General features: G+C 41.9%; 1 protein-coding gene across 1 annotated transcript in view; it reads right to left on the reverse strand.

Moving 5' to 3' along the window:
* LOC137297224 (fat-like cadherin-related tumor suppressor homolog) overlaps window positions 1-13,470 on the reverse strand; it is a 45,475-nt gene that overhangs the window by 4,154 nt on the left and 27,851 nt on the right. The window contains exons 24-33 of the mRNA XM_067829237.1: window positions 11,636-11,889; window positions 10,906-11,092; window positions 9,404-9,812; window positions 8,965-9,170; window positions 8,255-8,491; window positions 7,074-7,315; window positions 5,577-5,763; window positions 4,576-5,011; window positions 3,494-3,687; window positions 2,225-2,467 (exon numbers count right to left, since the gene is read on the reverse strand). Coding sequence (XP_067685338.1) covers window positions 2,225-2,467; window positions 3,494-3,687; window positions 4,576-5,011; window positions 5,577-5,763; window positions 7,074-7,315; window positions 8,255-8,491; window positions 8,965-9,170; window positions 9,404-9,812; window positions 10,906-11,092; window positions 11,636-11,889 — 2,595 coding nt within the window. The remainder of the gene's footprint in view (window positions 1-2,224; window positions 2,468-3,493; window positions 3,688-4,575; window positions 5,012-5,576; window positions 5,764-7,073; window positions 7,316-8,254; window positions 8,492-8,964; window positions 9,171-9,403; window positions 9,813-10,905; window positions 11,093-11,635; window positions 11,890-13,470) is intronic.

The raw sequence follows: 13,470 nt of genomic DNA on the forward strand, positions 1-13,470 counted from the left end.
TTATGTAATAAGGCACGTGTAATACACATGGCATGTTTTTATGTCTGTGGGTTGCAAACAAACTACATTCATTTTCTTCGGATGATTGGATCTGCTGGAAACTGGTGCAAACGCTTTTCAGTTTCAAATCCTTTGGACGAATGACAGATTCCAGCCACGCAGTACTTTACCATCTCTACTGAGATGATTTTTGATTGGATCGAACGCATATTCAGAGAACATGTATTTTCAAAACTTAACATCTCTATATACATTCTTCATGGATAGCAACTTCTTTTAGTGTATATGATTTTGTTTGACAACAGTATATGAATCCATACTGAAACGACGCATCAACTACACAAAAAAGAAGTTGTTATCCATAAAGAATCCGCATATCAGCAAATGAACCAGCCAATCGGAAGCCGTCGTTATACTATAGTCACCGGCTATGACTGGGTTCGGTCTCCCGAGGGCTTCGTTACGGGGGAAGTAAGCCCAAGTACAAAATATTGCACTTTTGAATCGCGATTGTACGCTTATAATTTTGTTTATTTGGTTTTTCTAAAGCAGCAATGTATATTTTATGTCATGAATAAGTGATAAATGTGTTTTAATTATGTTTGATTTTTTGGTTGCATGTGACCTTTAACAGTCTTAAGCCATGGCAGTTAGGTATGTAGGTATGCCTTCTCGTTCGTACTGTCATACCCGGCGTTATAATCGGGATGAGGAAATGGAACTAACTTGCACATGGTTCAACTTACGGCAAAAACTAGTTGCACCTAACAAAACAGATCGCACCTGCTGCTCAAAATACATACTTGTACATTATACATAATGCTTGCGTTTTCGTATAGAAGATTTACAACGTCATTATAAAAAAATCTGTTCTGCGTCTTATAAGATCAATTTTTAATTAAGTCATAAATTTTACTGACTTGAACGGTAACAGCCATTCAGTTACTGTCCTTTCTGTTTTCCATTTGTGTTCATTGGACAGCAAATTATGAACGTGCACAATTTGTAAGGTAGTTGCATTCTGCAGTTTCAGGCTGCACCAATGCACGTTTAAAATACTTGCACTGGTTGTGGAGGAACAATTAGCATTTCACCATGGACCTCGTGTCTTGGCATGGATTTGATATTGGTTTTTGAAAGTTTGAGGTGACCCTTCTTCACAGTACAATAAATCACGATTTATTCACAGTAAAGTGAATGATTTATTGTACTGTGGTTTATAGTGCGGTGAAGTATTTCGAGTCAATTTTTCGCAAATATAGTATTCCCAGAAATTATTGAGAATCATGTTGCCTCATGTAACTCATTACGTTTATTAACTTCTGGCGTTTTACTTACATAAACATGTTAAAACATCATCCTTTTACAGTCTCAGTCTAGTCTCAGTCTTTGTTAGACCTCCTCGCTCAGCAATGCATGCCTGAATACGCCTAGGCACACTACCCATCAAGGTTTGTAGGAAATCGTGTGACAGGGTATCCCAATATTGGACCACCTCGGCCTTCATATCTTCAGTATTTCTCAGTCCCTTTTGGTTTATTCTGTCCTTCATGACTCCCCACACATTCTCAATTGGGTTTAGGTCTGGGCTGTAACTGGGCCAGTCTAAAACTTGAACATTGTCGCCCGACAACCACTGTTTTGTGTAGCGCGAGGGAATTCCACGTTTTTTCACCCAATTAAGTCTCTGTAATTCCTGCCTAACTGTTTCATTGCATACCTGAGGACTTCATCTGCTAATCATTTCATTTCTGATGTTCTCAACACTTTTCAATTTGCCCCTACTCACAATCTGCCCAAGTCTTCGGCGATCCACAACACTGAATTTCCTAGGCCGACCTGCCCCTGCTTTGTGCTCTATTCCGGTTCCTGTTTGAATATTCTTCAAAGTTCTGTAAACTGTAGACAGAGGAATACCATGTCTACAAGCTAACACTTTAGCATCAGCCTCACCCCTTTCAAAATCATCTAGAATGAGCTTTCCTTTCTCTCTTGCTGTAAATTCTGCCATGTCAACACAGGAAGCCGTCTGCTAAGACAAGGGAGATAACTCTTGACGTAATGAGCTGCCTTCTAAGCCTTCAAGAGTTGTCTCCCTTACTTAGTATGCTTAGTGCATAGTGAAAGCCCTTTTTCCAATCTTAGCATCATTAGAAAAAAAAACAAAGATTTTCTCAATAATTTCTGGGAACACTGTACACGAGGGCTTGTGACTTTACCTTACCTTTGGGCGAATTTTCTTTGATGCCGACATAGAAAGAGTCCTTCCCCAGGGTGGGTGAGTTGTCATTGACATTCGTGATATGGACCGACAGGTTAGCACTTGTGGTCAGCCCTGAACTGTCAGTGACCACCAGGGTAATGTTATCTAATACCTTGATGCCGTCAGGACCGTCACAGTTCATGGTCTTATACACGCCCAGCAAGCCTGTAGTTGACTGGATGGCAAAGTACTGGCTGTCTGCACCTGGAATGAATGAATGAATGAATGAGCGAGCCAGTGAGTGAGTAGGCGAGTAGGTGGGTGGATGGGTGAGTGAGTGAGAATTTGGGTGGGTGTGTGAGTGAACAAGTGAATGGGTTGGGGTTTGTGAAAGTGAGTGAGTGAGTTTATTTTAACGCCGCGCTCAGCAATATTCCAGCTATATGGCGGCGGTCTGTAAATAATCGAGTCTGGACCAGACAATCCAGTGACCAACAACATGAGCATCGATCTGCACAATTGGTAACCGATGACATGTGTCAACCAAGTCAGCGAGTCTGACCACGCGATCCCGTTAGTCGCCTCTTACAACAAGCATAGTCGCCTTTTATGGCAAGCATGGGTTGCTGAGGACCTAGTCTACCCCGGACCTTCACGGGTGGTTTGTGAAAGAGTGGGTGGGTGGATGTGAGGGTTATTGGGCCAGTGAGGGAGGGAGAGACACCTATAGATACACACGCAATCACCATACACAGTGACTTACCTAGGCATACCGGAATGCCTAAATTCGACTCACAATACACAGAAATGCCATCCATATTTTGACGCCTAAGTTTCCCAAATTAATCATACCGTAGTAAGTCAAAGGACCACCCTAAGAAAGTCCATACATTTAAGGGCATTGAATCCAAGTCAAGGAGTTAAGTCCCTTTGCGAGCCAGGAGCTTATGATCGAGGGATTGAATCCAAGAGTGATAATAAACTGTGCATGTCAGCACCATCTCAAGCTGACCCGCAGCGACTGTCATTGGAAACTGTTCACAGAAATTCATCAAACCCCAAATCACTATCCCCATAAAATATTTCACATTTCATGCTATAACCGCACGCATGAAAGATTTCTTTTTCGTTAAAAAAGAAACATTTTCTGCAAATATAATGTAAATCTACATACATATATTCCTTTATTGAGTACACAAAAGAATATGTAAATGGTTTGGTAATAATAAAATCAGCGCGATGGTATAATTACAATTGCAAGAATTACAGGTGTAAACAAAGTAATCTTACCTGTTAGAGCATAATGTAATGTATCGTTGAAGTCGGCGTCAGTGACGGAAAACAGGCTCCCGACGATGGTCATATGGGGCAGTTCCTCCGGTAAGGAGTTGTGCTTGTTCACTATGATGACCGGTGGTTCGTCAATAACGTCCTCAACATGTACAATTACGCGTGTCGTTGAAGAGCCTTGTCCATCAGTTGCTCTGGAATGTTACAGCACACACGTACACGTCAGAGAGTGGACAGCGGGGTAGCCCAGTGGATAAAGCGTTCGCTCGTCAAACCGAAGGCCCGGTTTCGATTCCCCACATGGGTACAATGTGCCAAATCCATTTCGGGTGCCCCCCGCAGTGATATTGCTGAAATATTGCTGAAAGTGGCGTAAACCCCAACTCATCCACTCACTCACTCACTCTTGAATTGGCAAAGTCAGCAATACATTTAGAGAAACTATTCTACCGACTCTCGTTCTATTGTATGCAGTTCATTCATTCTTACTACTACTGCGAAAAACATAAGTCACTCACTCATACATTCAGTGACTGTGGATTTACTCCGCTGGGGATGGCATCTTAATTAAGGTGTCTGTATAATGTGGGAGGGAATCCCGAAGTGATACCGGTCTAAAACGAAACCCATGACCATGGAAACGTTATTGGGAAGTACCGGGATTCGAATCCGATGATTCGGGTGTGCTATAGAGAAGTAACTCTACACGTAAAATTAAGCGATTTAAATGGGCCAACCGTAGATCTGTAAATCATATAAGACAGCGAGAGCTCAGTTAGAGGTCGATCCTTCAAAGAGGAATATGATCATATTTCTTGTTTACTCAAAAGAAAAGAATGTTCTACTGAGAGGACAGTTATACACACAAACTTCGTTCAAACTATATTATCCGTGTTTTTTGTAAAATTGCCAAGGTCGTTGGAGCAGTCTTGTGTAATGCATACAGTCTGAAGTTAGAAACACTTTATGGTAAGAACGTTAATTCTCTAGTGTTGGTCGCCAATGCCAAGTTTCGTTTATTTCATTTATTACTTTTTCTGAAATTATTTTATATACAGTCAGAAGGCAGATTTCGGACTCACCTGACAGTCAAAACATGTACTCTAGTCATCTCATAGTCTAGGCCTTTCAGGAGTAACAGCGTCTCATTCTCAAAACCAAACAACCTCTCGGATTGATTAAGCGCTGTCTGTTCTTCAATTTCAAGTGTGTGGTTACCTCCCCCTGACCACGTAATCGAGAGGTTGAGCAGAAGAAACCCAAGGGTGGAGTTTTCAAGAACGCTAAGCTCGAACACCGACTCACAGAATTTCGGGCCAGCATCAACCTTTGGAGGGTCTAAAATAATCTTCATCAAAGCTCTGGCTTCCTTTGATGCTCGTCCATTATCGGCGACTCTCAGTTCCAGAGTGAAGTGTTTGACATCCCTAAAGATGCCATCGAGGAATGGGGATTCGGTTTTAAGAATTCCCGTGCCTTTGGCTACAGAGAAGATGCTGGAAAAACTGCGACCTGCGTCTGAAATTAGGCATCACCAACGTCATCCAAACGCTAATGACTGATAGGTAACCAGGAGAGTTATTTAATGCCCGTTCGTGTGTTTGTTGTGTAACGTTGCATGCATGGCAACTATATGACAGTAGCCTGTACGTAACTCACAGTGGAAAAGACAACCAAATGGTTGATATTATAAGCATCGATCTACACCATTGGGATAAGATCGATACATGGCCACGCCAAACTATAAATCGCTAAAATATACTTGTTACTCTGCCTGGTGCTTAGCATTACGTAGCTATAACAAGGACAGGTCGCCATGAAGTTCACGTTTTACTTCGGGACGGTATCTCAGTTGTTAACCACTATATCAAACCAGCATATGTCCTAACTCAACGACAGAGACACAGCCACAGACATTCACACAAACATGGACAAGAGCAGGAGCAATTATTTTTAACCCGACCTTAAATTAACACCCTTTTAACAAAACATCCCCTCGCTGTCAACTGCACGATATATCTGTGCTGCCAATGGACGATTCTAAAGTGAACTAAGAATCGACAGATGCCATTGACGTCATTACCGGAAGTGACGTTGTCGAGGAAATATGACACCTTCCCATCCTCGCCCAAGTCCTGGTCAGTGGCAGCCATGACAGACACGATCGTTCCTACATCCGTATCTTTCGCAAGGTGGACATCTGTCAGTGGCGTAGCCATGGTGCCATTTGACATTTTCCAAGAAGGAGCAAACTCATTTCTGGGTAGAACCTGCAACAGAAAGTGAGTGCTTTTACGCCACCTTTGGCAACACCAGCAAGTGACAGTTTGTTTGTTTTTGCACCAAACAATATCCCAGCTAAATATCGTCTGTCTGTAAATAATCGAGTGTATACCAGACAATCAAGCTCATGCAAACTATGGCGCAAATGGGGTTTCGCAGCATAGAAAATATGACAAGTCTTATGTGCGAGCGAAGTGAGCAAAGGTTGGCAACGTACTTCCCTCAGTCGAAAAATACTTTTCATTTCAAAATAGAATATCGCCACCATCAAAGCTACACTCCCATTTCCTCACTTGGTTGTGCTCTCAGATTTTCTACCCCGTGTGTAATAATTACTCGAGTGAAAAATGTTTTATTCAACATTTTAAACGCCACTAGTTGTATCCAGATCGTTCTTCGCCTCCAATACCCCTGCCAGAATCACACCCAGTCAGGTTGTTATTACAACTTAATCCCCCTTGTTTATTGGCTTCATCACCAGTGTCATTTGTTGTTCCTAGTCTCTCACTGGCCTCCTATTATGTAACTGTTGTTATTCAATTATGTTGTCGTTAATTATAAGCCGCTGTTTGTCAAAACATACTGTTACATAATTATATTTCTCATCATCTGTTTGTATTCACCACACAACGTTTTCACCATTTTTTCACCATTTTCCATTCATTGCTCATAGGGTAACACCCAATCATTTTCATTTTTGGTGGTACAGTGGTTTATCCCCTATTACCAAACTTATTAATTATTAAATTATCACCCATTTAACCCGTCGGCGACATTGGCGCCAGCTAGAAGCTGATGATGTTGTTGTATCTTAGCTTGATAACGATGTACGAAGCTACATCGAAACGTCGCTCTATGCAATAAATAGCCTGTTGTCATCCATAAAGTTGTATGTTTCATTTTTGAGTCACCAACTTCTAGAATGCCGATCAACAGTCTGGACGTTGGTTGCTTGTTTTGTAATGGCGGTAATGTCAGTTCCATGCAAACAATCTAAAAAACTCACTAACTAAACCATTAGGAGACGAAGGTCATGAGACTGTACAAAATGTGTTGGTCTTCAAGCTGTGAAACCTAGAAAGTGTAAGAAGAATTTGTAGCACATCAAACCCTTTGATATTGCGGTGGAGTAGTGTAGCGGTAAAAGCGTTCGCTCCTCACGCCGAAGACCCGGGTTCAGTTCTCCTCGTGGGTACAATGTGCGAAGACCTCTTCGGGCGTGGATGTAAAAATAAAACTCACTCCCATTTACACACACTCATATTGCTGAGTGCTGCGTAAAACTCGACTCACTCACCTTCACCAAAATGACCGTTGCTCCTGTCCTTGGCTCCCCAGTTCTGGGAGAATCCACGGCATGGACGGTGACGGTATATCCGGCGTCGCCGTTGATGTCGTAGTCGACTTTGGTGCCGTCCACCATGAGCCTAGCGTCTTCAATATCGAAAATGGACTTGTCCCCGTCAGTAATATACATGGTTATATCGCTATTAGCCCCACTGTCCCCGTCTGTGCATGTCAGATTCACCAGTGAAGTTCCTGAATGAAGCAAGAATATTTCATCGCAGAATGTCCGTCAGTTTTTAATGTGAATGACTGGCACAAATATGTTAGTGTGTAGTTTAAAAATGTGTAATCCGGTGTTCATTATTTCGGACGTTTCCTGAATACTTTTAATCATGGAGAGTTTGGAGGTGCCTGGTCCCCAGCTGACATAGTTCATGTCCCTCATCTTCAACGTTCACTTTGAAGTCGAATAAAATTCAAAATACACGCACAAATACGCTTCACAGTTTTGAATTCTGCGAGAAATTTCCTGTTTCTTGATAATATCCACAATTATCAAGAAACAAAAGTCTCGAGCCATTATGTGGATTGGATGTGTTAAGGTACACATAAAGCATACAAATAAATCTGATATATTGTAAGATCCATGCCGTTTAGATGCCTGGCAGCATCATATTGGTTCGCAGTTTCCCGAACATGAAAACATATCGTGCACCGCGCATTTTTCGATGGAAACATGTAAGTGTTTTGGACGCACAACCAAATTGTGGACTTTTGCCTGAAGATAGAATTATTTAATACTGGTACGTCTTGTTTCCAGACATAAATCACAACAATTATCCCAACATGATATCTATCTCTGACATGTTTTCTGGCCATTTGTTATCGAATGCATATATATGTTGACTTGAGAGTGTTTGTTTTGTTTGTTTGTTGTCTAACACTGCACTCAGTAATATTCCAGCTATGTGGTCGTGGATCAAGTCAAGTCTGCACCAGACAATCCAGTGATCAAAACCATGATCATCGACCTACGTAACTGGGATACGATGACATGTGTCAACGACGTCCGCACGTCTGACCTGTCCAATCCTGTTAGTCGCCTCCTACGACAAACATGGTTTGCTGAAAATCAGTTCTAACACACAAACAAACAAACAAAGAAAACCCACAAAGCCACGTTAAACTTACTTGTTGAGTTTTCCGTGACGTTCACAAAGTAAACCGACTGTTCGAAAAGAGGCGTGTTGTCGTTGATATCCTCAATTGTCACTGTCAGGTTAGCCGTTTTGACCACGCCCCCTCCTCTGTCGACCTTAACGGTTAGTTTATCTAGAACCAGTCTCGTCCCGTTGTCTGCATCAATCCGTTCCGCCACTGACATTTCGCCCGTGTCTGGATGAATGGCGAAGAAATGGCCGTCTTCCCCTGTTGGAAAATAATCATCTAGACACTGTCCAGCTAGTCTGTGGCTAGTAAAAATCCCGTCGGTCCAGTAAACTGGCTAGTGGATTTTCATGGGGTTATTTTGAAAATATATTGCTCTCCCCGACTTTTTAAGTTATAAAACACATTTAAATCATGCAAGTTTATGCTAGACTATTTCGCACATTAATGAGAGCTCAACATTTCTACAAGACCGCACTGGTCTAGATTATGGTTCTGCATTTATAACATTGGTTATGTTTGGGTTTACTCTTTCTTAAAGCACAGATTCTGTAACTTTTGTTGAGTCTCATCTGGGATTCGAACCTACACTCTCACAGTCAGGTGCCCAATCACCAGCTCACCAGGTTGTTTAGTTTTCTGTATAGGTGTTAGGAAGGAACCCAACAATGTTACACTGCTACAAGCTGTTATTATTTTTTCGGATAAAAGTGACATGCGTATCATTTACACACCAGTCACCGAATACGTGATGTTTTTTGCCGAGTCTGTTCCCATGGCAACAAAGAGCCGAGGTATAGGAAACCCTGCAGGAATCTCCTCTGGTAATCTGACGTTTGACTTGGCACTGACGTATACACTGTCTGACTTGTTCTGACTGTCGCCTTCAGCACCATGGATGGACACAGCGCATGACGTCACATGGATGCCATCGGATGCCCTGCAACAGAGAGACTGTTATAAGTGTGGGCTCTATAGATTTGTTTGTTATATATATCGCTGCACTCGGCACCATGAAAGCTGTCTTTAAATAAACGAGTCTGGATCAGTCAATCCAGTGATTGATAGAATGTGGAAACGACCACAAATGCGAAATAGCCTTTGGAAACTGAGGAGCGAAAACAATAAACCTGTGCCATAGAAACCATTCCAGGATATTATAACAATGCCCACCTTAGCTCTATAAAGTAACTGTTTCCTTTGGACAGTTTCTTTTTCGCCTTCAGCTGTGAATCTGAATATTCAAAAAGATCCTTGTCTCTTCCTAACACACTGTAACTGATGGTGTCATTATCAGCGTCCTCGGCTGTAATTGTTGCCACGGTTGACCCAGGTACCATGTCATTGGAAAGGTCAACATCTTCGACAGTGTTCTTAAATGCAGGGTCATTATCGTTAACATTCCCAATCTGAAGGACAAGGGTTCCAGTCGCTGTCCTGGTGTTCGTTCCAGTGTCTGCCGCTTCCAAAACTAGTGTAAACTGGTCCATTCCGGCTGTATCGCTGTCAAAGAGGCGGGCAGTCTTTAAAACACCATTGGTTGGGTGCAGGATAAAACAGTCACTGACGTCCAAGTCCGATCCTGGAATTAAGATTTAAATATTGATTAATTAAATTAAAATCACGTTTATTTTCAACAGGCTACCGTCATACAGCTAAGGCACTTATTGTCACTATGCCTCATAATACTGAGTGAGTGAGTATGGTTTTACGTCGCTTTGGCAATATTCCAGCAATATCACGGCGGGGGACACCAGAAAATGGGCTTCACACATTGTATCATTGATTAACTCGAGCAACATCATGGCAACACAGTATACTTTTGTCATGAAAATGGCAAACAAAGTAAACCTACAACCAAACAATATCTTGAAAATGTTCAGTCATTAACATAAACAAAAAAAAACATGAACAATGGAATAATAAGACATGGAAAGGTACGTGATTTGTGTTTTTGTTACTAGTAAGGCCCATGGACATTTCAAAATGCTACTAGAACGAAATAGAAAAGAGAATATAATTATTACTTGATTCAGATTCAATTTGTTTACGATTACTATACCATTCAAATGATATTTAACACCCATTCAGAAAAAAACATATGATTGTCTAGCTGAGGTCAGGTCTTTTGGACGTACACAGTGTGTCAGTGTTTCCTCGTAATTATGGTGACACGTTTCATGAAGTTTATTTGTTTTATGAAAAACAGATAAAATCGGAGAACTAGTAACTTTACGAGAGTGAGTGGAACATAGCATTTTAAAAAGTTGAAGTTTTGAAATTCAAAATGGAATATTGGATTTACAAGCTTGATAAAATGCTGATGGTGAAGCTAATGAGAAAACATATGATGAAGAGAAATTAAGTGTAAATGTGTCAATTTATTCCATTCATTTGGAAATGTTTATCGTCACATATATTACTTTTTCCACATGCGCTGGCAAGTGGTTTGCTCGCAAAATGGAAGACTATTCCCTACTCCTCTTAATAGATTACTTACAATAAAAAAATAAGTAATACTCCGTACACCATTTGGCCAGTCATGACGCCATGTCTCTGATTTAGAAATTTCCAAACATCGACACAAATTTAACACCGAAAATACATTGACTAAAACGCATCGAAAACACGTGGTAATAGTGGATAAAATTTGGATGCACGATCAAACAGTTTACCGGAGGATGCTGACGCTAATCTGTACTGCACGTGGCCATCTACGCCGATGTCGTCATCGCCTGCCTTGAAAACGGCCACCTCGGACAAGACGGTGATGTTCTCCAGAACACTGATATCCTTGAAATTATTCTTGTCCTTCATTTCCGGGGATGTCCATGCTGGGTCGTATTCGTTCTTAGGGACTATCTGCAGTGGGGAAAATAGAACCATTCGCCTCATGGCTAACCAACAAGGAACTGGAACGTTTTTCTATTCGTTTGTGTGTGTGTGTGAGTTTGATGTTTAACGCCGAGTTAGAATTGGTCTTCAGCAATATATGCTTGCCTTAAGAGGCGACTAGTGGGATCGGGAGGTCAGGCTCACTGACTTGGTAGACAAATGTCATCGTATCCCAATTACGTAGATCGATGCTCATATTGTATATCACCGGATTTTCTGACTCGATTATTTATAGACCGTAAACGTAGTTAACAGGTCCACCAGTGTGTGGCTGACTGTTGTTTTAATCCGCAATATTCCAGCTAAATGGCGCCGGTCTGTAAATAATAGAGTGTAGACCAGACAGTCCAGTGATCAACCCCATCTGTCTTCGCAACTGGGGTGACGTTTCAACCAAGTCAGCAAGCCTGGCCACTACATGGGTTGCTGATGACCAGTTCTAACCCGGATCTTCAAGGGTGCTTCGTCTCTGCAAATCAGTGATGACAGCAAACGTTGTGAACTACCTACCGATACGTAGATACTGGCAGTGCTTGTCTTGGCGTCAGTTACTAATGGTGCATCGGATCCCTCCACTGAAAACTTCAGTACAGATCTCTCCTCTCCTAGTTTCTCGAAATCTATTTTGTCTCCATCGGCGTACAGATCTGTTCCTTCGAGGTGGAAGAAGTCTACTAAATCATCACCAATCTTCAACGTTAGAGTGACATCCCCGTTCGGCCCTTCATCGGCGTCAGTAGCTCGAATACTTGTCAAGAGTTGGTCTGTGGAAGAACATAGATCATAATTAGGGAAACATTCATTGCACGAGCGGTGGTGTAGCCTAGTGATTAAAGCGTTCACTCGTCACGCTAAAGACCCGGATTCGACTTCCATCATGGGTACATTGTGTGAAGCCCATTTCTTGTGTTCCCTGTCGTCTTATTGCTAGAATAGTGCTAAAGGCGGCGTAAAACCACAACGACTCATTCATTCACTTACTCAAAACCGCCCAAATGCCGCAGTGAATAGTGTTTTAATTATACACTCACGCCAAAAAGAAACGCACAGGTGTAGTTTCACGAATTTATTCTGCTAACTTTAAAATGAGATAAAACATGTAATTATGGAACAGTTGCTATCAGTTGCATCATTTATCTCTGGGTTAAAGATCTAATCTCCGTAACATGTATAGCTTTTATAAAATTCAATAAGTGTGACGTTGTCTACAGTATCTGTTGCGACCACAAATATGAACCGCACCGTCACGGTATGGAATGAACAAGTCTTTTAATTCGATCTTGTGGGATTCAAGGCGAACTGCCTGCGACAGTTGATTTAACGTCTGGGGCACCCACAAATGCTCGATGGGACTGAGGTTGGCGAATTGGAAGGCTGTAGAAGTACTGTAATGTACCTCATTCTGAAGATACTGAACTTACTGGCATGTGCTGAGTGAAACTTGGCATTGTCTTGCTGGAACAACTCCTTCTGTCAGTCGGTGATCGGTACCATGTGAATCATGGTTTAACTCTGTATTGAATAGCACTTAAATTTCTAGTTAAATTACTGCGTGTACTATATGGTTCCCCACATCATGACGCCTCCACTTCCATGAGGGTCAACCTGGACGACAATTCTGGAAAAAAACCGCCCATTTCGACGTCGGTTGACACGTACTCTTCCGTCATTGCGCCGAAACAGAAAACGTGATTTGTCTTGACGAACCATACTTCGTCGATTCCACCGCTGGACCCGTCGACGTGGATTTAGGCGTTGGAGCACAAGGCCAAAATAAGGTCTACTGAATCAAAGTTCAGCCTCTCGTACAAGATGTTAAAGTAATGGCTTGCGTCGACACTCTCTAAATGTGTTGTGACATTGTGAATTTGAACAATCAGGGTAACCATGATTTGTCACAGGTTTCAGACACGATGTTTGTGCCATATGTGCCCTCTCTGGGGACCACACCTTAAACCTACCACCATGATCCATATTCACCAAGTGATTATAACGCTAAGTTGAGTCCATATTTTAATACTGGCCCAGGACATTCGTAACGCTGTGATGATGTGGACGCAGCCCCGATGATTGTAACACGGATGAGGAATCTTCCCTGCAATGCTACTCGATCATGAAAGACATGTATTTAGCAATGGAACGCTGAAATATATTGTTACGAAATATGCATTAATTTTCAGTTAAGACATAAAGCTCGAAAAGATATGGGCGGTTGGGTAGCCCAGTGGTTAAAGCGTTCGCTGGTTCGCTCAGACCAGGGCTCAGTCGCGTCAAAACAATGTATGAAGCTCATTTCCGGTGTTCAGCGTCACTGGAATAGTGCTAAAAGTGGCGTAAAACCACTC

This window comes from Haliotis asinina, chromosome 9, assembly GCF_037392515.1.
Source record: "Haliotis asinina isolate JCU_RB_2024 chromosome 9, JCU_Hal_asi_v2, whole genome shotgun sequence".
Classification (NCBI taxonomy): domain Eukaryota; kingdom Metazoa; phylum Mollusca; class Gastropoda; order Lepetellida; family Haliotidae; genus Haliotis; species Haliotis asinina.